The sequence below is a fragment of the Lepisosteus platostomus genome, chromosome 9 (assembly GCF_059453375.1).
Source record: "Lepisosteus platostomus isolate fLepPlt1 chromosome 9, fLepPlt1.hap1, whole genome shotgun sequence".
In the NCBI taxonomy this organism is placed as follows: domain Eukaryota; kingdom Metazoa; phylum Chordata; class Actinopteri; order Semionotiformes; family Lepisosteidae; genus Lepisosteus; species Lepisosteus platostomus.
Window position 1 is genome coordinate 5,848,616 of NC_142619.1, and position 24,253 is coordinate 5,872,868.

Sequence of the window (24,253 nt, forward strand, 5' to 3'; positions counted from 1 at the left end):
AAAATCTCCCTGGACCTGTGGTCCAAACGACAACCACATGATAAGTAGATATTCTGCAAACCTCACCAAGCGAAGGAAGCAGGATAGGAGGGATTGAGTTCGAGCTCAAGCCTCTGTGAAAATAGCCGCCCCCCTCCCCTCCTCTCGTCTCCTCCTCACAGCAACCGCAGTGTCCCTGGGTTATGCAATCGTTCTGACACACCACCGGCTGCACAGACCTCCAGTGTGTTCTCTGAGGGCGCAGCAGCGACCGTCTGAGGTTCAGAATGACTGGGGGTTTGTGTGTGTGTGTGTTTCTGAATGGAACTGGGGAGGTGTGTGTATGGGAGGGTGGTGGTGGTGGTGAGGGGGGGTTTGAGGGGAGGCTCAGTGGGGGTTGGTTCAAGTTTAGAATTACACAGCTACCCTCCCTTCTGCACACACTTTAAATACTCAATCCGCCGGGCTCACGGATCAATATTTTGGGCAAATTCAAACGAAAGGGGAAGATTTCTTGCTTGCCCGGGGCAAAAGGTAAGACTTTTGATTCATGGCATTTTTGTCTAACCTATGCACAGAAAAATAAGGCATTGCTTTACTCTACTGGTTGGTTCTGCTGGTTTTAACTTTTCTTGACCTGTTTTAGTCTCACGCTGTTAAAAATGAAGGTGGTTGTCTGTAAGTGCACATGCCATACCTGCTGTGTGTAGTTTTACATGGATTAGTAATAAAACTGTACCCTCACTACCAGTAAGGAAAATGTGTAAAGCATGCTTGTGGATAGTCCATAATGTGAAGTATTTTTAGACCAAATGTGTTGCTATTTTGAGTGTCTTTGGTTCTAACTATATTTTTCCCTTTTCAACATTTTTACCTATTTTTACCTATTGTCCACTTCAGTTTTGAACAGCAAATCATTCTTTTTTTATCTGAAGTGAATTCTTCCCAGTGTTTTGGTCTCTTTTATTGAACTATAGTAAAGTACATTCCCTTAAACTTTAAGCTTTCAAATTTGGATACCCAGCTGTACATTAATAGGACTGGACAAGTGTAATAGCTTACCTTTATTTGCACAGTAGTGATCACATATTGTTAAGCCACTTAATAACTTCTCTTCTAGAATTAAGGCAGCTGTCTGTGCTGGAATACTTTTCCACATTTTTCAAGTTCTTCAAAATGTTTCCTTCTTAAGTGAGCAAATAATAACTGCAATATGTTGCAGTTAGATTTGATGTATAACAGTTCTTGGCAGCAGCCTTTTTAATTTGCTACTTTTCTGTTGTGACAGGTAGCTGTATTAATTTGAAGGGATCCCTTTTAAAATAGTTGGACAGAGATCAAAACAGAAAACCATTAAAAAAAACAACCAAACGTAAAAAGAAACAGGACTTCAAGTAGACACAATGAAGCAAATTACTTCAGAAGCTCGCAGAATGTTATCTTCATAAAGGTAATTGCTATACTAATGTGGATTTAATTAAATCATTTACTAGAGGATTACAATGTAAACTATATTTAATCATTTAGCCAGGTTTTGAAAATGCACTAGTTAAAAAGTATAAAAAGGTTCATGCTTATGTGAATATATTTATAGAAACGGTGCAGTTGCGAGTTCACCAAGCGTTTATGCTGGTGCCTGGCATGCAATTAAAATAAAGATTCATTCTCTGACATAAAAGATGTTACATGTAGCAATCTTCATGGGTCAATGAAAGTTATGAGCATTTGCCTAAAACGCAGACTGAAGTATTTTTTTTGCATATTGCCGGAGGAAGATATTAAAAACCACAGGATCTGTCAGTTTATAGAGTTCCCTTTGCCGTGTTGATCGAATAGGCTTCGGGTTGTCTCAGTTCTCGCCAAGAATAAACAGATTTCTGATCATGTGTAGAGTGATGGATGGGTGTATTGGATAGGTACAGTACATGGATGGTTGGAGTGCCATATTATGATCGTGAGCCCCATTCGAAAGCACATTACAAGGAAGGGTAATGGCAACAGAAGCCAATTGGAAGTATTTATAGAATAAATAAGGAATCCATACAGTATTTTGCACAACTATATTGATCCACAGACATAGGACACAATTCAAAGCAATTGTAAATCTAACATTGTTGCGTTAAACCTATCACATGCATGAGGAAATTTAAAAACCTAAGTCCGATCTTATACAAAGGACATTGCTACATCCATAGAGATCAATAGCAGAGGAGTGTTACTAAAGATGTGGTCGTATCATTCCAGGCTGTTTAGCGGATACTCTATCACAGCCACTACTTTTTTCAGATAATTGTTTTAAAGCAAACTGATCGGCAGTCTAAGCCAATCAATTCTCAAGTGTCCCCAGGCTTTGCAAGTTATCATTCGCTGAAAGGCAGAGGTGCTTTCGAGTTCAGCAAAAGGCAGGAGAGAGGTGTGGTCTGGCAGTACACATATTTAAAAGTCAACATTACTGAAGCACGTGTTCTGCAGTGGCATGGCTAGGTACTGTATGTCTGGGCATTTGTTACAGACCGATTTCCAACGGCAGTGTAGTATTAAGGGGTGAATTCATTGCTGTTGGCTGGTTGGAAGCAGTTCGGACCTGTCCGGACATGAACTTACATATTTCTTGTAAAGGAATCCCCTGTATGTCATGGATTCTATGCTTGACCATTCCTGTCATGCGTTTACTATTGTTGTTTCTCTGTGCTTTTAAATTCTGCTTTTTTCTTCCCAAACATTCCCTTGTCTTTTTCTTCACACCGAGTTTTGCTCTTGGTGAACAGTGTGTTTTTATGAGTTTTGTGAAGTGAGAACTGAGACGTTTTCTTCAGTATCCACCAGTCCGCATGTTATTTTATCAGATGACGTATTTAGCCTCATTTTTAGTGTGTTTGTATGTTTTATTTTAGAAAACCAACTTTATAGCATGACGTAGTGTTGTTGATTGCAATAATTTATCTATTAATGAGCCATTTCACACCATTTGAACTGTTCAGCTTACAAGAGATGAGTATGAAGAACACATCTTAGTGAAGATAACAGTTCCAGAGGAAGAACGCTGTCATCTGGTAGATTAAAGACTTATTTTGTAACCGAGAGAGCAGAACATGTTAGTAGGTTGCTGCTCGACCTGTTTCCGATATCTCCTGATGGCTGATGCAAGAGTCTTCTCCTAATTTCCAAATTTTACGGTTCTTTAAAAAAGGCGCTGTCCTTGGGATGAGAAGAAAAACCGAGGTCCTGTCTCTCCGTGGCCATTAAAAATCTCAAGGCCTTTCTCAAAAACGTCTCCTGATGTTTACCAGTCATGTTGTTTACCTCTGTTCTTCTCCCCACTGGTTGTTGGTGTGTGTGGAGTCTGGATACTGGTGCACTTGGGCTGCCATTGCATCATGCAGGTGGGGCTACTGTAAAGCATTTTGAGTAGAGTTTCCAGAAACAATGTGCTATGTAAGGATTATTATTATGCACATATATACAGTATAGAAAGACTACAGGGGCTGCTGTTTGCAACTGTCCCAGATTTTGCTCAGATGCTGCACAGAAGCTGTCTACATTTGCTTTCCATGTGAACTCGGCCAGGCAGCACCAGATCAAGTAGCCACAGGCTTCAACAGCTGCACAGATTGAGCTGCTTCTGAAACACACTGCACCAGAGCAGATACGTCTGAGAGCAAAAGTGCGAGATTAGAATTAGAATAAACGTAACGACTAAACAGCAGAGAAGCACTGACAGCTACAGGTAGTGGGAGAGGCTGTTAAATAGTCACCAGTATGCCAATAACAGACTGGTTCGGGTTCTTAAGAGCTGGGTTGAAATGAACACTTTCAGATACTGTTCTCTCCACCCTTGGTGCAGACACTTCAACATGCTTATTTGTACATAACCAGGAGATGACAAAAAAAAAGACGATTCGTTGTCTCAAACAACATTTCCCAGAGCCCTTTCTTCAACTCTCTACCTCTCTCCCACACATGTTCTTATTAGTTATTGCTTAACTGTGCAACAGACAAAAGTGTGAATAAAATGTCGGATACGAAGGAGAAAAAGATCATAGTAACAGCAAGTACAATACAATTTCAGCCTAGCAGCGAGCACGGTAACTTTGGTAAGGAAAATGCAGTGCAAGTGGTGCTCAAGATGACCAAAATTGCACCCAGCAGGTGTAGAGTGTGGTTTCAAATTTCTTTTTGGAAGGCAAATGTAATTGTAATAAAGTATATCATGAAATTTAGTTTCTTCACAGATTATGGACTTTTGGCCCTAGTAGTCAGATCCTGTTTATGTTTGTCACTTCTGTGGTACAAAGTGTCATGCAGCATGGAATTACTGTCTGATATACAGTAGCAGTCTTTCTGTGCAACGAGAAAACCAAGAGGTGTGCTATAAGTGGGACAGCCACTGTATGTGGCTACATTAAGAGTACTGTATGTTGAGACTGGTTGGTAGTATCTCTTCTGATCCCTCACATGTTTTGCAGGAAGAATACCAACTGATGCCTTCAAATGGACATTTCACAATTCCTTTATCCCACATTCAATCAAATGAGTGATTGATTATTGGATATGGGCAAGTGCATTCTGTGGTTAAGAGCAAAATTAAGAGGCAATGTGTATTTACAGGGGCTTAGGGTGATTGTTGGTGAACTAAACTTACTGGTTCAGGTTGTCTGTGTGGGTTCCAGTTGTTGTGGTGTATACTGTATGGGCTCATGTCTTTTATGTGATATTAGATTTCTTTTTAACTTAATGTTTATTTGTACTGTTTATACCGTGAGTCTCTGTGTGTTTGAAACACAGCTGCTTGGATGCAAAACAAATTTCAAAGAAATCAGACAAATGAACATATCACATATATTAATGTACAAAACTGTACAGCACTTTTTATCCATCCATTTTCTAACCACTGTATCCAATTCAGGGTCATAGGTGAGGCAGAGACTATCCCAGCAAGTAACAGGTGCAAGGCAGGATACAAGGAGCTAATGTTCCATGAGAGCATGAGGAGAACATACAAACTCCACACAAATGCTATCCTTTGAATTGAACCCAGGGCATCAAGACTGTGAAACAGCAATACTAACCATTGAGGCACCATGCCACCCTGGAATTTTTAATCTGCCATCAAATATAAATTCCATATAACTTGGATTTAGACATTTCCTATTTTGTTATGACAGTGAGAAATGAAAGGAAGCAATTGACACTAAAGGTGTTTGCTTAAAGTAAAAACCAACAAATAACTGCTGGAATCTCTTGGAAACAAGCTTTTCTGTTTAACATACTGAACGAGGCTCTAACCCTTTTCAGGCTGAGGGTCGTAATCCAAGGGAATTTGCCCAGAATGTTCCGTTTTCACTGTATCAGAACTAGCCTTCAGACCAGAACGCTAGGGAAATCTGCTTCCAGGCAGATCATGACAGCTGTCACATTTTTGAGTATCCGTACCAGAGCTCGTAAGAATCTTAAGAATTTGCGTCGTTAATTTACTGAAAGCTAGGTGCGGCATGCTTGTGTGAAGTACAGCTTATTGTAAAGAATATAGAAATAAATTAAAAAAATATAAATCAGAAACCAAGATTATTGACAAGAGATAGCAGCGTTTTCTGAAGTACGATGGAGCTGCAGCAAAAGGCTAAATTTATTTCGGAAGTCACGCACTCTTTCCCACCAAATACCTCTTTAAATCTGAAGCTTCCGGGTTTATTGCTCTTTTCTCTGTAATGTACGATGTAACAACTTCACCTCAGCAAGCGAAAATGTGTTCCCAAGGCTCTGATCTCGGTAGGATGCCCATTCTGCTTGTTGTTTCAAATCTCAAGTATGTCGAGGGACATACTTTTTCATTGCTTAAGGGCAGCTGGAATGGGACATTCAGTGCTTTTGGACACCAGGGGACATTTCCTGTTTTCTCTCTTGTTATAGATCACGTCTGCAGTCACATAAAAATGAAGATCTTTTTTTAACAGGCCGTATAGGGAACAAGTTAAGTGAAGGAGACGTGTTTTGTTAAATAAAATGAGACAATGTTTTAACTCAATTTTACTTAAATCTATGCCTTGACACTTACCAGGGAACTTTTCAGACAGAGGATGGATGTTTCTTACTAATTACAGCAGAGAGCACTGATAAAACTATATATATATATGTGTGAGTTTATATTAAAAACTAAGTGTCTACTTTTGAGACAAAAAAAGTATTTTATTTCACAATGCTAAAAGGACTATAATAATAGTTTTTTAGATTTGTTAAGTACATAATTATTTGGAAATGTTAAGCTCCAAGCAAAAAATCTTTTTCACATTGCGTCTTGTCAATAGATGCCAGTTTCACCCTTTTTTTTCCAGTGCAAGAGGAGTTTTGTACCTTGTGACTTGTGAAAACACTCAATCAATCTTGTGCAATACTGACATAAAACCGAGAGCTTTGGCTATGGGGAATAGGAGCGATATATATCCAAGAAAGTGTGAAAAGAGATGCAAGAAGCCCTACACTTATAGGGCATGATCTTGGGATGAAAGTTTTAAGTTTTGAACAAATCGAACAATCAGTATCATTGTACAACAATTCAAGAAGTTGGAAAATATTGTATGCTCCATTTTCAGCAACCCATTGTCCTTAATAGGATTGTGGTATGCCTGTGGCCTAACACAGCAGGCAATTAGAATGTGAACACTCAGAAGCATTTAGTAGCACGGGGGAGTTTTAGAGATAACAGTTAACTTAGGGGCAGCATGTTTGCAACTAGGGGGAAATACAGTAGCTGAGGTACCTGGATGAAAACCCAGTGAAAACAGGCACACCATGCAAACTCCATGCAGACAGAGCTGGACTTGACCCCTGGATGTGCTTCGCCACTGTATTGCCCTCATACTGTGTATTGTGTAGGGGAAATCCACTCTGAAGTTGATTAGGAAGACGAACAATGCTTCAACACACTCAAATGATAGGAAAGAAAAGTACGTGTGACATAATGTAATGGCGGTTTTAATTTGTAATAGTCATCCATAATACTGTACTGTCAGTGCAGTTTAAATCTCTTTAAGTCAATGAAATTACAATCATTCACATTTAGTTTCAAATTCAATATTGTCCTTGACAATTGCCCAAGAAAGGAGCCTCAGTATTAATACCACACACTGTACATCCAGCCCTTGCAACAATAATTATTTTGCACTGATGACTTATTAACCTAATCAGAATTTGAATCTTACCTCAGGGTTGGATTCATGCTCTACTGAGTTCTGATGGGTTTCGGGCTGGCCTTCAAAGAGCATGAAACTGATGATGGATGTAGTGTTCCAGGAGTGGTTGATGGTTATTTAAATTGTATTTATGGTTATTTGAATTATCAGGGAAAAGCACATAAGACCATCAAATCTGATTTCAGCAGCCACATCACTCTGCAACTCACAACTGGCAACCCACTGAAGCTAAGCAGGTGTGAGCCTGGTCAGTACCTGGATAGGAGACCTCCTGGGAAAAACTAAGGTTGCTGCTGGAAGAGGTGTTAGTGGGGCCAGCAGGGGGCGCTCACCCTGCGGTCTATGTGGGTCCTAATGCCCCAGTATAGTGACGGGGACACTATACTGTAAACAGGTGCCATCCTTCGGATGAGACGTAAAACCAAGGTCCTGACTCTCTGTGGTCATTAAAAATCCCAGGGTGTTTTTCGAAAAGAGTAGGGGTGTAACCCCGGCGTCCTGGCCAAATTTCCCATTGGCCCTTACCAATCATGGCCTCCTAATAATCCCCATCTCTGAACTGGCTTCATTACTCTGCTCTCCTCCCCACTGAGAGCTGATGTGTGGTGAGCGTTCTGGCGCACTATGGCTGCCGTCGCATCATCCAGGTGGGGCTGCACACTGGTGGTGGTGGAGGGGAGTCCCCATTACCTGTAAAGCGCTTTGAGTGGAGTATCCAGAAATATAAGTGTAAAGCAATTATTATTATTATTATTTCAGTGGATTTGTTGGCTAGTTCATTGAAAAAGAGGTAAAGTAAAGCAGGGGCTTTATTAATTCCACACGAGAGACTGCATATTGTTAATGAACATCGCGGTAGTATGATGGCGCAGTGGTTAGTATTGCTACCTCACTAGATGAGGGTTCTGGGTTCAGTTCCCAGAGTGCTATCTGTGTGGAGTTGGCGTGTCTTCCCTGTGTTAGCATGGAAACCTCCAGGTGCTGATACATTAACTGGCTTCTAGGGAAACTGGCCTTGGTTTGAGTGCATGTCTGTATGTCCTGTGATGAATTAGTGTCCAGGGTTGATTATGCCTTGTGCCCATGGCTTGCTGGCATAGGCTCTGTCTCCCCCACACCCCATATTGGATAAAGTGCTTATAAAACAGATGGAATGGATGAAGTTCTGAGCACTGAAGTTCTGTGGTTTCCACTGAAGAGTGACTTTTCAGAGCTCCAGGTGTGCTTACCCTAAACTCAGTAGGAAAACATAAAACCATCAACGTATAATCAAAAGTGCAGCACAAAAATCTCATTCCTGAGTATGTATGCGTGATATTAAGTTAAGAAAGATATTTAAGGGATTGTCAAATTCCATTCCCTATGACAATGCTTCTGCTCACTGCTCCTTTGTATAAGAATTTCCTAAGAAGCTGCAGTGCTTGAACTGCGGAAAAATGTGTGTTGAACTGCGAAAAACTGTGTGTGTTGCTGTGCTAGTGTTGGTGAAGGAGGAGTTAATGTGTAGCGTTTACCCTTGCCTTGCTGTGATGTCAACAAGGGGCTCACTGTTCTGTAGGAAGCACAGATCGCTCACATAGAAAGTGAGTTTATACTGAGAAAGTGTGAGATCGTTCTTGAAGCACACTTTCAAAGAATGAGGGAGAGGCAGTACAGAGGGTTAACATTGTGACCTTCTCATGTTCTATCAAAGCTCAAGTGACTCAGGCCATATTACTGGCCTGTCTTGTTTCAGCCCAGTGTCCAATGCCCCTGTTACCCACCAACCTGCACAGAAGATTGTATATCACAGGGCGATGAGGTCAAAAGGAGATTCTCGTAATGGAGTCAAATGAAAGTGATTATCTGTAAATCTTGTCAATTGTGAAATATCCACTGAGCATCATTGTGTTTAAGTAATCTCCTTAGCTTCAAATTACTCTGTAAATTAAGAAAATATATTCTAAAATTACATTGATGTACAGCGGCTTGGTTCTTTATTTACCTTGCTGGGGGTGATGGGTCTGAGTCTCACCTGAAGCAGTGCAGAATTCATTCTTACTGTATATCCTAAAAACCAGCTGTCGGCAACTAGAATGCTCTTTTGACTTATGGAAAAAAAAGCTTTGGTGTTTATGTTGATAGATCATTTACATCTTGTGTGGAAGTCATAAAAAGATCAAGCGTGATGTCAGTGTAGTTGTAGGCACATGTAGTTAACACTGTGCAACTTTAATCAAGAGACGTTAAGTTAAATTTACGTAAGACACTTGTATAATACTGTGTACAATTCAGGTCAAGACATTATAGGACAAGATATTGCTGCTCTGGAATCGGTCCAGGGAGTAGCAACTAGATACATTCAAGGGCTGAAAGGAATGTCCTACTCTGACAGGCTGAAAGAACAGAACCCTTTCAGTCTTGAACAGAGAAGACGAAGAGGCACAAGAGTTCAAAACTTCACAAGAGGTGCTTTACGAAGTAAGAAGACAGGGTGCTTCTTTACCCGCAGGGTTGTGGGAGTATGGAACAAACTACTCAGCCATTTTGATGAAGGAGACACCCTGGTTTGTTTTCAAGAAATGGTGGGAGGAGATCCCTTTGATCAGTTAAATACTACCCATCAGACGGTCTAGAGAGGTAGAATGGCCTCCTCTCTTTTATATCTGTTCTTTTCTTTTTCTTCTGTTCCTCAAGTATTTCTGGCAAGCCGGCGTTGTTTGGCCGTTGTGGGGGCGATATGGAAAACAGGTTTCGAGTGGACGCATCCAACGGCCACAGCCGCCCCCTGGAGATAGTGGCTCAGAAGGAGGAGAAGATTAAGGACAGAGGACAATGGAATAACAAGGTGGAGTTTGTGCTCTCAGTGGCTGGAGAGATCATTGGGCTGGGCAATGTGTGGAGGTTCCCTTACCTCTGCTACAGGAATGGCGGGGGTGAGTATATGTCTAAAGAACTTTATTATCCATCCAAAAGGGGTAGAAATTTGTCTTAGGCATCGTTGTGAAAAACCACCAAAACAGATGACACTCAACCTGAAGTGAATACACATTGACAACATGCAATAGTCCTAGCCAATGAACAACACTCCTACACACATCTCACTCTGCCCATATTGCATTATTACATTAATCAGATAGCTCCAAACAGAAAACAGTCACTCAGATACCTTTGATATACAGGACATTCATGGAACAAAAGATTTCTTCTAGACATTTTTCTTGGTCACAGGCATTTTTCGATGCCTCCAAGAAGGTAGCAGTTATAAGTGGGAGGGGTTGTCAACGAAAAGCTAATCTTTCCTGACAAAAACAATATAATTCAGTTCTTTAAGCTATTTATGTGGGCGACCAATTATTTTACCAGCAATATTAACAATTCTGGCCAGTTTCCCTTTCCTCTTAACACTCAGGCTGCCATACCACACTGTGATACCAAAAGTTAGGAGCTTTCTACTCTCTCTAAAATGTTTCGACTCACCCCAAAACCTCTCCGCTTCCTGATCAACAATTTACCCTGACTAGCCTTCTTAAACATACAGTAGAATTGTTATCTTCTGCAAAGTTTAAATGTTCACCTATTACTGTTCCTAGGTGTTTGAGATACTGAACAACCTCCACAAGGTGATTAATAAGGGAGGGAGGTTGAAAATCTAACATATTGCTATCACAGGTAGCCAGTTCTTTGGTTTTATCAACATTAATATGAAGCACGTATGACTGATATCACCTTTCCAATGTACTTATCTGTTCAAAGTAATCCTCCACCTTTGTCTACCATTCCCAGTAAATAATCCTACGGCCATACCATTTGCATACTTTAATAGATTAACAAAAGTAGCATTTTCATTTCATTCCTATAGATGGGAAATAGTTAAGGTGACAAAAACAAAACCCTGGAGAATACCAACATTTAAAATAATTTCATTTGAAAACATTGTTCATAAGAACTCGCGGTGGACGCTCTGTTAGAAAATCCTTAATGTATTTTATAGATCTCCCATTAACATCCAAACCCAACATATGTTGATCTGGATAGTATTAAGCACTGAACTAAAATCAAGAAATAAAATCTGCACAAATTAGTAGCGTATCAGGAAATACTCGGACAAAAACAGCACATTACACAAGTTGTTCTCTTCAATTACATCTTAGGTCCATGATTAAAGTAGCTTAACAGACCCAAATAAACCTTCATACCACACTGACTGTCTGTTTTGCATTATCTTGCTGGATTGGAACACAACTGAAGACTGAAGGTTTCCTTGCATTAAGGTTTAATTTAGAGATGGGTCACTGTCATCCTGGCTGGAAGACTAGAAGTTTTCCTACAGGATTTGTAGGTTTTTCTCCACCGATAAGAACTTTTGACCTGCTGACCTGCTTAGACCAATTAAAAAAATAATTAGTTAAATTAAGCGATGAAAGTTACAACCAGAACTGTAAAGAAAGCTCATTTCTTTTCTTGTTTGTAATTTCTTATCTGTTAGAAAAAAAAAACACCACTGTGCCAAAAGACTGTCCTTTCAGACACAGGACCAGCAATGTTTATCCTTTTAAACAAGAATTACAGCGCAATTTTTATTTTATTTTATTATGTAGAGGTGCGCATAATATACAGGTACTGATGAGTCTGCTCAAAAGACTTCAGCACATGTGCTATGGTTGTCCTGGACCACAACAAAAACGAGCTAGCAGGTTCAATTTTAAGACGATGGGAAATTGTAAAAAAACAAGAAAGTTCTGTATTTTATTATAAGAATCCCGTTAGATTCATTCCTAGATGAGATGTAATTTCCTGGCACAGCACACATAGATACAAAGACAATTTTGTCACAATTTTCCCAGAAGCTACATAACCTACCTGTATGCCTTTGGACTGTGGGGGGAAACCAGAGCACCTGGAGAAAACCCACACAAACACAGGGAGAACATGCAAACTCCACACAGACAGCACCCTGGTCCAGAATTGAACCCAGGGCCCCAGCGCTGTGAGGCTGCAATACTAACCACTGTGTCATTGTGCTTCCCTCTGGTGCTAACTATGTTATGTGAATTCATACTTTCATATTCAGCCGGACACAACAGTGTCCTCTTGCTGTTAAAAAGGTTAATGACATAGAATGAATGTACTGGCTCTTTCCGGGCTATTTCACACCCTGCATCACAGCCTGTAGGAGTATCAACAACAACAAGACATGCTGCTCTAGTTTCAAACGAGAAAAAATAAAAATCTTGTGCAACCTTGTCTGTACAGATGGCTGTTACATAACTCCCAGCAGTGGGTTTGGAATTCAATCAAGTAGAAAATCATTATACAATATACAGTAGGTGTTTTTGATTAGGTGTGACTGCATTCATGTTTTTAAGAATTGATATTGTCTTTGGGTCCTACAATGAACCATTTATACAATAAAAACATCACAACATAATAAAACACAGCCTGCAAACATGTGTTGTTCTTATGTCATAGGTAATATATTGGTCTTAGGAATGCTAAAAGAACTACAGGGCCTTGCAAAAGTATTCACCTGCTTTCACTGATGTCTCATTTGGTTGAATTCTAAATGATACGTGTGCTTTTTTTAAAGGGAATAATGTTAATCAAAACATGAATGCTCAAACGGAACACGTTTATGGGTGAAAGAAGCTAAATGGCAGCAAAAACCATAAAGAAAGATCCAAAAATAAAATACACATGTAAAATATAGTAGGTCTGTGATGGCTTTGCTATCAACTCAGATCTGTGGGCTTAATAGTCGTGTCACAAGAGTCTGGAGTCCTTGAGTATTTTATTTTCCTGTTGTCCCTCACCTTTGCAAAACATAAAAATGCCCACTTTCCCTTATCCCAGTTTATTCCCCACTTTAAATACCCAAATTTGAATGAATTTTGCCCCATCACAACTAATGAGTGCTCACTGACATATGTTGCAGTATATTTACAGAAATGTTTGTGAGCAATATACAATTAGAGTTTCATTTTCCAAAACAGAAAAGTTTCACAGAGAAGACTTTTGTGGATTGGATCCAAGGTGAGGTTACATTTTACTGGTGGGGTTTGTCTTGCACTGGATTGTTGTCCTAAAGAATGTGTGAAAAGGAAGTGCAAACACAAATTTGACTGTAATGAGCATGTCTACGAGATGTACACAGAACGTGCCTGAGAGGGCTGTAACCCATGAGCCCATAATTCTAATGTTTTATTTCTTTCAGACATATAAGAAAATCCAATAAAAAAAACAGATTCAATATTAAGTCTCATGGGCTCACTTTGATGTTAATTAGTCAGCTTCCGCCTTTTTAAAACTAATAAAATCTCTTAAGTGAGAGCTTAAACTAGTTTGTTGTTGTAGTCTTCTTTGATTTCACTGACTCAAGGTCCCAGGTTAAAAAAAAAAAACATCTTGACTCACCCCAAAATCACATATGGTAGTTGAAAACCAATACTGGATAGCAGCTATCCATTTTCTACACACAGGAGCCCTCAAAACTCAACATTTTCTGTTGTTGAGATCCAATACATTTGGCTCATGGGGCAAGTCTTTCCCAAACTCAAAATGTAAAAAAAAAAATGATGACAATACCAACATGTGCCAAATCCTTCACAAATGCTACTACTTGCAATTGCTGGTAACTACATTATTGTTCTGTGCTTCATGCTTTGCACGTAGAAAAATCTGAAATGTGAATAACATTTCATAATATGTTCATATTGAAATCGGGATTCAGAAGAGTCTGTGCTTTAATTTACAGTACATGCGTCAATCAGACTGAAGCAGTTACATATACTGTACGTCTGGGGCTCAGCCAATGAAGCAGTAAGGAATCTGTTGGTGTTGGGAGATCAGAGACAGACTGTGGCAGATGTGTGGACTCACTGCTGTGAACTCACTAGCTTACACCAGCTGGCTTTAAAATCAAGTAAACGTTGTGAGTTTGAAGCACAGTCTCTTGGGAAACCGTTTCAATTCAAAGTAATGTGTATTGATTAATGGACCCCATTACTACATTGTCACCTTGGAACACGGAAACAGGAATTACTATCCCAGAGCTCAATTTAACATCACCTTTTTTTATTTCCAACAGGTGCATTCTTTATCCCATACCTCATTTTCCTCTTTACCTGTGGTATCCCAGTGTTTTTTCTGGAGACATCGCTAGGACAGTATACGAGCGAGGGGGGCATAACGTGCTGGAGAAAGATCAGCCCGCTATTCGAAGGTAATGAAAGAAAATTTGTCTGATTTGTTCTTTCGTTGTGGAACTGCAAAATTCCCCAACGCAATTCCGAGACGTCCCCACTGCCCTGGGTGAGGATTGACAACGACACGCATGTTTGCTCTCAAAACCACCTGCTTCGTTTTTTTCACACTGCAAGACTGTACCGGCATGCTTCTTGTCTGACACAGAGGGCTGACTCACACATGCAGGGCTGCTCGGATGGGGTTGCTGTCCGTACATAGCTGTCGGCCCCTGATGGAGACCACTGGGAGATCTCAGCAAGTCTTTCTAGATTTCCAGTAGCACTCATGGAGCTATATGGCCAATCCTGCCTCCTATGTAACTGCCTATGGTTCCATTTCAAGGATGTTTTTAGTATTGACTAGTTTAGTAGTAACTGTTGTCTTATTTCCCCAGGCACCCAGGATTACCATTACAAACAGATCTTTTGTGTACACTATATAAGAGGATCTCCAATGCTGATAATAACCTAGAATTGCTAAACGCCGTATAAAACTGGCCTACATATTGGCTCCTGGTTGATCATCTTCTACAAATCTTTATGCTGCCAAAATCAATGAGGGGATTAGTTAGTGTTTAAGTTCCTTCAAGCAAACCTTCGTACTATTATCTCTTTTATTTCCTGGCTTCAGCAGTAACATTTCATCGACAGAGCAGTGGCACAGCTAAAATAAATATTAGCATTGCTTACTCATCACTAAAGCAATGGGCAGACTAGATCTTACATCCCTATAGGTGGGACGAGAGCTTAATGCTTACAAAGTAACAGTAGTATATTTGAAAGGAGGCGAAAAGATGGGGGTAACTTTTAAGAGTTCTAGGCTGCCACAGCTAGAAATAAGTAGCTTCCTGTAGTGGATGAACGGATGAATATCACTTCTTGAGTACTGTATGTGGCATTTCAATCTTCCAAAATAAAGGGGCACTGTGAGTAGGAGAAAGGAGGGAGTTAATGCTACTGTGATCACAGTTACAGGAGGGGATGGTGATTGAGAGGAATTCTTTTGGTGCCGATGACACTCTCGGAGCTCGGCGTTGTGAATGGAATGGCTTAGCGGCAGCCTGGCACCCTCAGTCCCTGGCTCTTATCCAGACAGCTTTCGTCACCAGCTGGAAGGTCCCCAATGTGCTGGGCTGCAGAAGTCACCACCAAAGCCTATACTGTAGCTTTGGAAAGGAAATGTGCAAAATATGAAGCAAGGCGTGGCTGGGAGGAAGAAAACGGGACACATTTCACATTACAGCGGGTTCTTCATTGACTCTGCTGGATAGGATGATGTGTTCAAATCTGGAATTTAAGTGTCTTTTAATGTTTTTAAGTCCCAGCCACTCTGTTACTTCCTATTGCCTTATATGTGTTGGCAATATGTTTATTTAGGCTAAGAAAGAGTCACCAAGATTTGCACAGGCTACAACAACCTTAAAGCCATGTCAGCATTGATCAATGTGTTATATCCCTTTTTAAAGGAAAACAGCCCTGTGTTTTAGGCAGTAAATCATTAGCTTCAGCCAATCCCTTTTATACCTCCCAAATCACATCATACTCGTCCGAATGATTGCTTTAATTTGTATTTCCACAGGTTGATAGAGATGTTAAGAGCCGACTCACTTGACCTTTTTAATTGCATACAGTGCTTCAGCTGGAAACCTTTAACTCTATTTCAACTCTCAAAAAGCAAGGCCCAGATTAAAATAAAAAAACCCAACAACTTTTATTTAAAACAGCCCAATCCAAAAATCACACGTCCAGTATGAGACAAGACAGAGGATGCTTTGTTTCATTTAACCTACGTTAAAGTCTTCATCAATGAGTTTCAATGTAGTTGCAACTGCACCCTCCCACTTTCTCCCATCCTCTATGAAATAGAATTTTGTGAATATTTCCTTACATTTATCACATGCTTTTCATCCCGAAGGATCTCAAGGAACTTGACATATTGTGTGGCCAGCTGCCACATCACCTCAGAATTGGCTGCCCCACTGAAGCTCAGCAGGTGTGAGCCTGGTCAGTACCTGGATGGGAGACCTCCTGGGAAAAACTAAGGTTGCTGCTGGAAGAGGTGTTAGTGGGGCCAACAGGGGACGCTCACCCTGTGGTCCATGTGGGTCCTAATGCCCCAGTATAGTGATGGGGACACTATACTGTGAACAGGCGCGGTCCTTTGGATGAGACGTAAAACAGAGGTCCTGACTCTCTGTGGTCATTAAAAATCCCAGGGCGTTTCTCGAAAAGAGTAGGGGTGTAACCCCGGCGTCCTGGTAAAATTTTGCATTGGCCCTTACCAATCATGGCCTCCTAATAATCCCTATCTATGAATTGGTTTCATTACTCTGCTCTCCTTCCCACTGAGAGCTGATGTGTGGTGAGCGTTCTGGCGCACTATGGCTGCCGTCGCATCATCCAGGTGGGGCTCCAGGTGGTGGAGGGGAGTCCCCATTACCTGTAAAGCGCTTTGAGTGGAGTGTCCAGAAAAGCGCTATATAAGTGTAAGCAATTGTTATTATTATTATTATTATTATTATTATTATTATTATTATTATTATTACCTGGATGGAAGACATCCTGGAAAAAACTAAGGTTGCTCCTGGAAGAGGTGTTAGTGGGGCCAGCAGGGGGCGCTCACCCTGCGGTCTATATGGGACCTAGTGCCCCCGTATAGTAACGGAGACAAAAAAGGCGCTGTCCTTCAGATGAGATGTAAAACTAAGCTCCTGACTCTCTGTGGTCATTAAAAATCCCAGGGCGTTTCTTGAAAAGAGTAGAGGTGTAACCCTGGCATCCTGGCCCTTGGCCCTTACCAATTATGGCTTCCTAATAATTCTCATCTCTAAATTGGCTTGATTATGCTGTTCTCCTCCCCACTAATTCTACTCTTCCTCACTAATTCCTCCCCACTAATTCTATTCTACTCTTCCCCACGCTCACCACACATCAGCTCCAGAAATTAAATTGGAAATTCTGGCTCAGAAACCAACACCACTTACAGGGGCAACCTGATATCCCTGAAGCAACCTTCCAGGGGCAACCTGATATCCCTGAAGCAACCTTCCAGGAGCAACCTGATATCCCAGTCATGAGTAGCCCCATCCTTGCTTAGTTTCTGAGACCTGAAGAGATCAGGCTACAGGGTGGTACATAGTACTTGCCAATAAGACTGATCTTAGAATAAAAGAATCCACACCAGCAATGAAGCAATGAACCTCTTTTATGTCTTTTTAGTGTTTGTATCCAAAAATGGTTTGGCAATGGATTTCTATTGCCCTAAAATGTACAGTATAATATTGATCTGCCTATTTAACATTTACTAAGAATAAATGTGACAATGCTTCATTTACCCGGGGTTTAAAAAAAAAATTGTATTACCTTTACGTGAACAGCCTTTGCTTTGCAATTGTACTGAGTTTCACGTGAGTTTCAGTTTTGCATCCTTAAGAAAATCACAAAGCTGTCACCTCTTGAGCCCCTTTGCAAAACTTTAATTTTCAGGTACTCTCTCTTTCTCACACTGTTCTCATCCACAGCACATTTTTGATTTAACAGAACAGTAATTCTACCTTGTAGAAATGAGTATACAAACAGCAGTTTAGATTGGAGCTTTTAAAGATCCAATTCCTTAATTGTATGGTAAAAATAAAGTCACCTCTTTTTGACAATTATTCGTGTTTTTACCTTTTCTTTTTATTTAAATGTCTGCAGAGCGCACTGGTTAGAAATTTGTAGTAGAGCTATGCTGTATGTACCACAGTGGGTCTCCTCCTGTTTACGTGGTGCTGAAACATGCTCAAAACAATCATGTTTTATACCACTGAGGCTCAGAGGTGTGAAGGAGATTAAACTAAAAAAAAAAGAACAACTTGTTTTCCGTACTGATACATTGTATCAAGTATTTACAGTACAACAAATAGATAGCTTAGTTCAATTTATTAATGAAGCATCTTAATGACTGGTGTCTGTGCCAGTGGATTGCTTAGGTTTCATGCTTTTACCGTTTTTCTTTGCTATTTACCTGTTGGCTTTTGGGTTTGCTGTACATATTTATTTAAACGTTTTAATGTCTGTAGCTATTTCAAAGCCTTTCAGTGCCTCACCTTCACTTCAGTTCAATTTTTCACTCTTTGTTAAAGGTCATGCTGGCCTTCTGAGTCACCCCGAATGTCTATGTTTCACCTCACATACGAATTTTTACTGTATTTAGTGTTTTGTTACTGTAGGTCTAGGTTCATGACCAATGGTTAACACCATATCGGCTGGTGACTATTATGTTTTGAAAGAAGTATACTAGTATGCAGTATTCAATTGAGTTTCTCTCCCTCCCTGCAGGTATTGGCTATGCTACACAAGTTATTGTAGCTCTTCTGAATTTCTATTACATCGTCGTACTGGCCTGGGGCATTTTCTACTTGTGTAATTCCTTCACATGGGATCTACCCTGGTCCTCCTGCAACAACACGTGGAATACAGGTAGACTTATATTTTTGGTGGTAGACCCCTGCAGCTTCTAATATTGGGAAGATTAGGGATTAAAATTCGAGAAACCCGTAGGCAGATTAAATAGGGCTTCTCAGTGGCAAGCAGTATGCAGTTGACTCAAAGAGCATAAAGTAGACCTTCCCTGATCAGAACAATCACTGAACATACCAAATTGCTGCAATTCAATTATCCTCAAGCCATCCTCAGCTGGCAGCCCAGCCAGAATAGATGAGATATGGCTCTAATATTTCAAAACCTTGAATATACGACACACTCACTACAATACATTATCAAAGCTGTTTTTGCTCGTGTTACACAACTGATTAGACCTTGGTTCTTGCGAATTTCTCAACCTTATGGAACTCAAAATGTTAAAGTATTTCTTGGACCAACAAAACTGAATTTGGTGAATTAGGATTCAGCCTCTTTTTATCAAATAAATCAAAATAGATTTAGTTCAATTGAGATTTGTCCCCCCCCCCCCCAAAAAAAAAGAGAAATTGTAATTATTACTTAATCCATCTTCCAAATGGATAAGAATGGTATTTGTGCCCATCCAGATAATATATATTTAAGTAAAAGTAATGACAGTTTGGGTCTTGAGTTTGGAGTTTGGTCTCCTCAAGTTCACATGTGTTTTCTCCAGGTACTCTAGTTTCATACCATCTTATAAAGGTCTTATAAAGCTCTACTGTAGCTTAATAGGTATCTCTATAATGTCCCTACATGCTTGTGGTGTGTGTCCCGCAATGGATAAGATCCCATCAATCCCTGCCTGGATCCAGGATGTAGTTCCTCTTTGTGTCTGTGTTTCTGCAGTAGGCTCCAGGTTGTCCATCCCTTACCTACTCTAAACATCATTTTCATAAGGGAAGGGGTGGTGAAGTATCAGAATGAATTTCTGTCATGAGTGCAACCACAGGAGACAGGAGTGGATTACAAATGCAATGGAATCCCTATACAGGGAGAGACACAAAGCTCACTGCACTGAGAGAGAATCGCCCTTTTCTGACCCACGGTTGTGTTCTGTTCCCAGAGACGTGTGTGGAGTTTCAGAGGCGAAATGAGTCATTCAACTCCACGGTTGCTGCTAACGCCACTTCCCCTGTCATCGAGTACTGGGAGTAAGTCCTGTGTTTCACTGTGTGTGTTTCTGAGAGGGTTTGTGTGTGTATTTCAGTCAGCTATTGTTCCTTGTGAGCAGGCACATAACTCAGGTTTCCTCTATGCACCAGATCTGTTTATAGGCTTTGGAATTGCTACTTGCCAATCTACAGTATGGAACACTGTTGATGATTCTCTTCAATACACAGTAGGAGATACTGCTGTTGTACACTTGAGCACGGATCTTCACCAAAATTGTTTCAATCGAAAATACTACTGTATAAATCAGTACAAATACAAGTTACTTTGGACGAAAGCATCAGCTAAATAAATTGATTTTCTGAACAATCCCTTTTTTCTCCAAAAGAGTTTTTATATCCTTAAAGTGTCCAAAAAAGTGCTGCAAATATGCAATAATTTGCATGCTTCGTTTCTCATCACCTCTTTTATCACCAGTATATCAAGAACCAAGAGAAACATATCACTCAAGTGATGGATGTTTGTTTTTTAGAAAACTAAAGCACACAATATCTGGATATTGATTAAATGTTCTGCCATCTTTTTTGATTAACTGGTAGATTGATTGCTCACGACTAACCGTGATAGACTTGAGTCACACTGACCAGGCTCACACCTGCTGAGCTTCAGTGGGTTGCCAGTTGTGAGTTGCAGGGTGATATGGCTTCTGGCATAGTAAGTTATATAGTAAGCTATCGGTGGGTTCAGTAGACTTCTTCCTTGCCAATCCAGGATCAAATCCTGCAATTTATTTCATGTGTGTAAACAACCCTAGTTTTGTGAATTTCATCGCTGCACCAAAATGACTTACAACTGTCACCAAGAGGCACCAGGGTAAAGATTTTACTAAATTCACTCTGACACTCCTATTACTAATCACAGCTGCTCAATGGAGGCAAGAAAATGGGAATGTTCTTCTGATTACAGAAGAAAGCAAATGTTTTTTTTTTACTTAAAGTCAAATGAAGGTCTCATGCAGGATAGTCATCACTTTGGTTGTCTTGTCTTCAATTTGCACTGTATTCTTTCTCCCTTTTGTATCTGTTCAAAGGAATCGGGTGCTGAGGATATCCTCAGGAATAGATCACATTGGCGTTCTTCACTGGGACCTTTCTCTGTGTCTTCTAGCAGCCTGGATCATCTGCTACTTCTGTATATGGAAAGGAGTCAAGTCCACAGGAAAGGTCAGTTCTAGCAATGACTCCAGCAAACCGCCCAGGTTCAGATTACAATCATTGAAATATGTCGGGCAAAAGGAGAATCTTTTTGCTTTTGATTCATTCACAAAGTTTCTGCTTTCCCTCTCTTTTCTACTTTTCAACGTGGAATTCACCTTCACTTGCTCCTTTGCAGCCAACACATGCAGACCCAGCTCCCCGCTCAGTATATGTTTGTGTTTCTTTTTTGTTCTTAGTGTTCATGGTTTCTGGCACACAATTCCAACAAAACAGCCTATCTGTCACTAGCTTTAATGCGTAACTGAGGTATATACCAATACAATCAGTCTGGAACAGAGATAATAATAATTCCTTACACTTATATAGCACTTTTTTGGACAGGCCATTCAAAGTGCTTTATAGGTAATGGGGAATCCCACTACCACCACCAATGTGCAGCCCCCACCTGGATGATGCAATGGCAGCCATAGTGCACCAGTACACTCACCACACACAAGCTCTCAGTGGGGAGGAGAGCAGGTTGATGAAGCCAGTTCATAGATGGGGATTATTAGGAGGCCATGATGGGAAATCTGGCCAGGTCACCGGGGTTAACACTTCTACTCTTTTCAAGAAACACCATGGGATTTTTAATGACCACAGAGAGTCAGGACCTTGGTTTTACATCTCATCTTAAGAACGGCACCTGTTTTACAGTGTAGTGTCCCCGTCACTATACTGGGACATTAGGACCCGCATAGACAGCAGGGTGTGCACCCCCTACTGGCCCAACTAACAACTCTTCCAGCTTCAACCTTAGTTTTTCCCAGGAGGTCTCCCATTCAGGTATTGACCAGGCTCACACCTGCTGAGCTTCAGTGGGGCTGCCAGTCATGAGTTGCAAGGAGATATGGCTGCTGGATGGAAGATGAATGGAAGAGACGAGACAGGAGCAGATCTCATCTCAACCTGTAATGTATGCGCTGTCCTCCAGGTGGTGTACTTCACTGCTACCTTTCCCTACTTCATGCTGATCATCCTCCTGATTCGAGGTGTGACTCTGCCCGGGGCTGCTGAGGGAATCAAGTTCTACCTTTACCCAGACCTTGGACGTCTGGCTGACCCTCAGGTGAGGACCGCTTTCCCTCATTGTGCAAACTGTTTCCACACTTGACAGCAAAAGCGTCTCGTGTTGTCATTTATGTCATGTAAAAAAAATGGTTCTGACAAGGAAAGAGTGGATATCAGCTCTGTAAAGGCAACTGCAGCTTGGGTTGCTGCCGGAATTGGAATAAACTGCTCCAGTGACGTGGTTGTCCTGTTTCTTTTTCATGGAGAAAGGCTCTTAGATTCCTGTCTCGGCTTTGGGCAGATGTGACCCAGCGAGGGGGCTAGCTTTTCAAATATGTGCTCTTTCTCTTTCGTCTCTGTGGTCCCAGTGTTTTGCTCAGTGGTAAAGGTCTTCCTAGCGCAAGACCTGGCTGTGAGATGCATTGTGTGGCCAGCTGGGACAGATTGACCAGGTCCATCTGTAACTCTGCCTGGCAGCCCACAGGGGAGGAAGGTCCCACAGTGTAGAAAAATATTGTTTCCATCGGGGGCCAATTGACTGACTGACTCCCACATCTCCCTGGTGTTTCAGTCGTTTATTTTCACTGCTATCGCTTTCAGTTCAGTGTATCTTAGAGCAAATAAATGCCCCCTCTGTTACTCCTAGGAAGGCACATTCTTTTGAAGAAGAGAAAGTTGTGTTTTTGTTTACCTGATATGTATTAAAAACAAAATACCAAAGGGTTATGCCCCCTTTCTTCCTGCTTTCTAATATTTTGAAATAAAGCTATTCCATCTATCTTATGCTTCTTTCAATTCAGTGTCGTGGAGACTATCCCAGCAAGCAACGAGCGCAAGGCAGGATACACCCTGGACGGGACGCCAGTCCATCTCAAGGCACACACAGAGAGAGACATAGATATGCACACACTAACACCTAGGGCCACTTTTCCCAGAAGCCAATTCATTATATACTTATGGACTTATGGACTATGTGAGGTAAACTATGTGACCACATGGAGAACATATATAACACGCCAGGTCTAGAATTGAACCCAGGGCCGCTAACCACTGCACCGCCATGCCACCCAGAGAGATAAACAATAGCTAATTCATAATGCTGTTTCATTTAAGACACCATAGTCCTGAAAGTTGCTCTTTGAAAATGATCTATCTTCAGCCCACCCACATATATCGTATTGTGTTGGAGCCTGTTCTTGCTGCCAGTCTTCTTGATAATATGGTCATACCCATTGCTGAATCAATGGCCAATTGAGTTAATCTTCACCTGAAGAAGACCAAACAGCTGAAACACATTACTTCTTTCTCCTTTTCAGTGTGGAACCTTTTTCAGTGAACACTTGCTGAGGCAGTTACCCATTCACACCTCTGTCCGTTAGAGTCATGTCAGCTCTGGGGCTAGTCTGATTAAATACCTTAAGGGCTATAGTAAATTAGTATGAAAAGTCAATGCATTTTCTCATTTATAAAAAGGCAACCAGCATGGGTGAATTACGTTTCCTGTGGTAAAAAAATAATGGACAAAATTGCTTTAGACTCCCCAGCTCAAAAGAACATAATCACTGACCCTTTCTGGGAGGAGACCAGACATGTCCTGGTATCGTTACCCTTGTAGCAATTCAAAACACAAGTGCTGAACAGAACATTTTTAATTTTCCTTGTCCTCTACCTTAAAACTGAAGGAAAACACTGGGAAAAGCTTAATGTATAATGTTTCCAACAGCTGGTCGGTGCCGATCACTTTTCAGGATAACCGTATGGAAGCACTGAGTTCTCTTTTGGTGCTCGTCTTTTTCACACACGTTGGCTTTTGGAAGGTTTGAAGAACGGTGGGCAAACAGGAGTGTATGAAAGAGTTTTGAATGGAGTGACTTGACTTTTGTTCTTGTTGGATATGGTGGTGGAAGAGACACTGCTTTTGGAGAAGACTGAGTGGAATTACTGTGCTGTATACAGTATGTCACAGAGTGGAATTATTTAGACGTGTAGATGAGATGAAAATTGTACTGAAATGGCAAAGTCCTTTCATTGTATGCTCACA

General features: G+C 40.9%; 1 protein-coding gene across 5 annotated transcripts in view; it reads left to right on the top strand.

The window, feature by feature from the left end:
* The first annotated feature begins 296 nt into the window (after positions 1-296).
* The window catches only part of slc6a13 (solute carrier family 6 member 13), a 46,419-nt gene continuing 22,462 nt past the window's right edge, over positions 297-24,253 (top strand). The window contains exons 1-8 of one of the 5 annotated variants that reach the window (XM_088646665.1): positions 297-513; positions 1,268-1,429; positions 9,846-10,084; positions 14,236-14,370; positions 18,713-18,853; positions 19,899-19,986; positions 21,036-21,168; positions 22,136-22,270. In XM_088646665.1, coding sequence (XP_088502791.1) covers positions 9,889-10,084; positions 14,236-14,370; positions 18,713-18,853; positions 19,899-19,986; positions 21,036-21,168; positions 22,136-22,270 — 828 coding nt within the window. In that variant the 5' untranslated portion in view covers positions 297-513; positions 1,268-1,429; positions 9,846-9,888. Of the gene's footprint in view, positions 514-1,267; positions 1,430-5,694; positions 5,749-9,526; positions 9,630-9,657; positions 9,734-9,845; positions 10,085-14,235; positions 14,371-18,712; positions 18,854-19,898; positions 19,987-21,035; positions 21,169-22,135; positions 22,271-24,253 lie in introns of those variants that run through there. The other 4 variants (XM_088646664.1, XM_088646668.1, XM_088646666.1 and 1 more) reach the window with 4 other exon arrangements.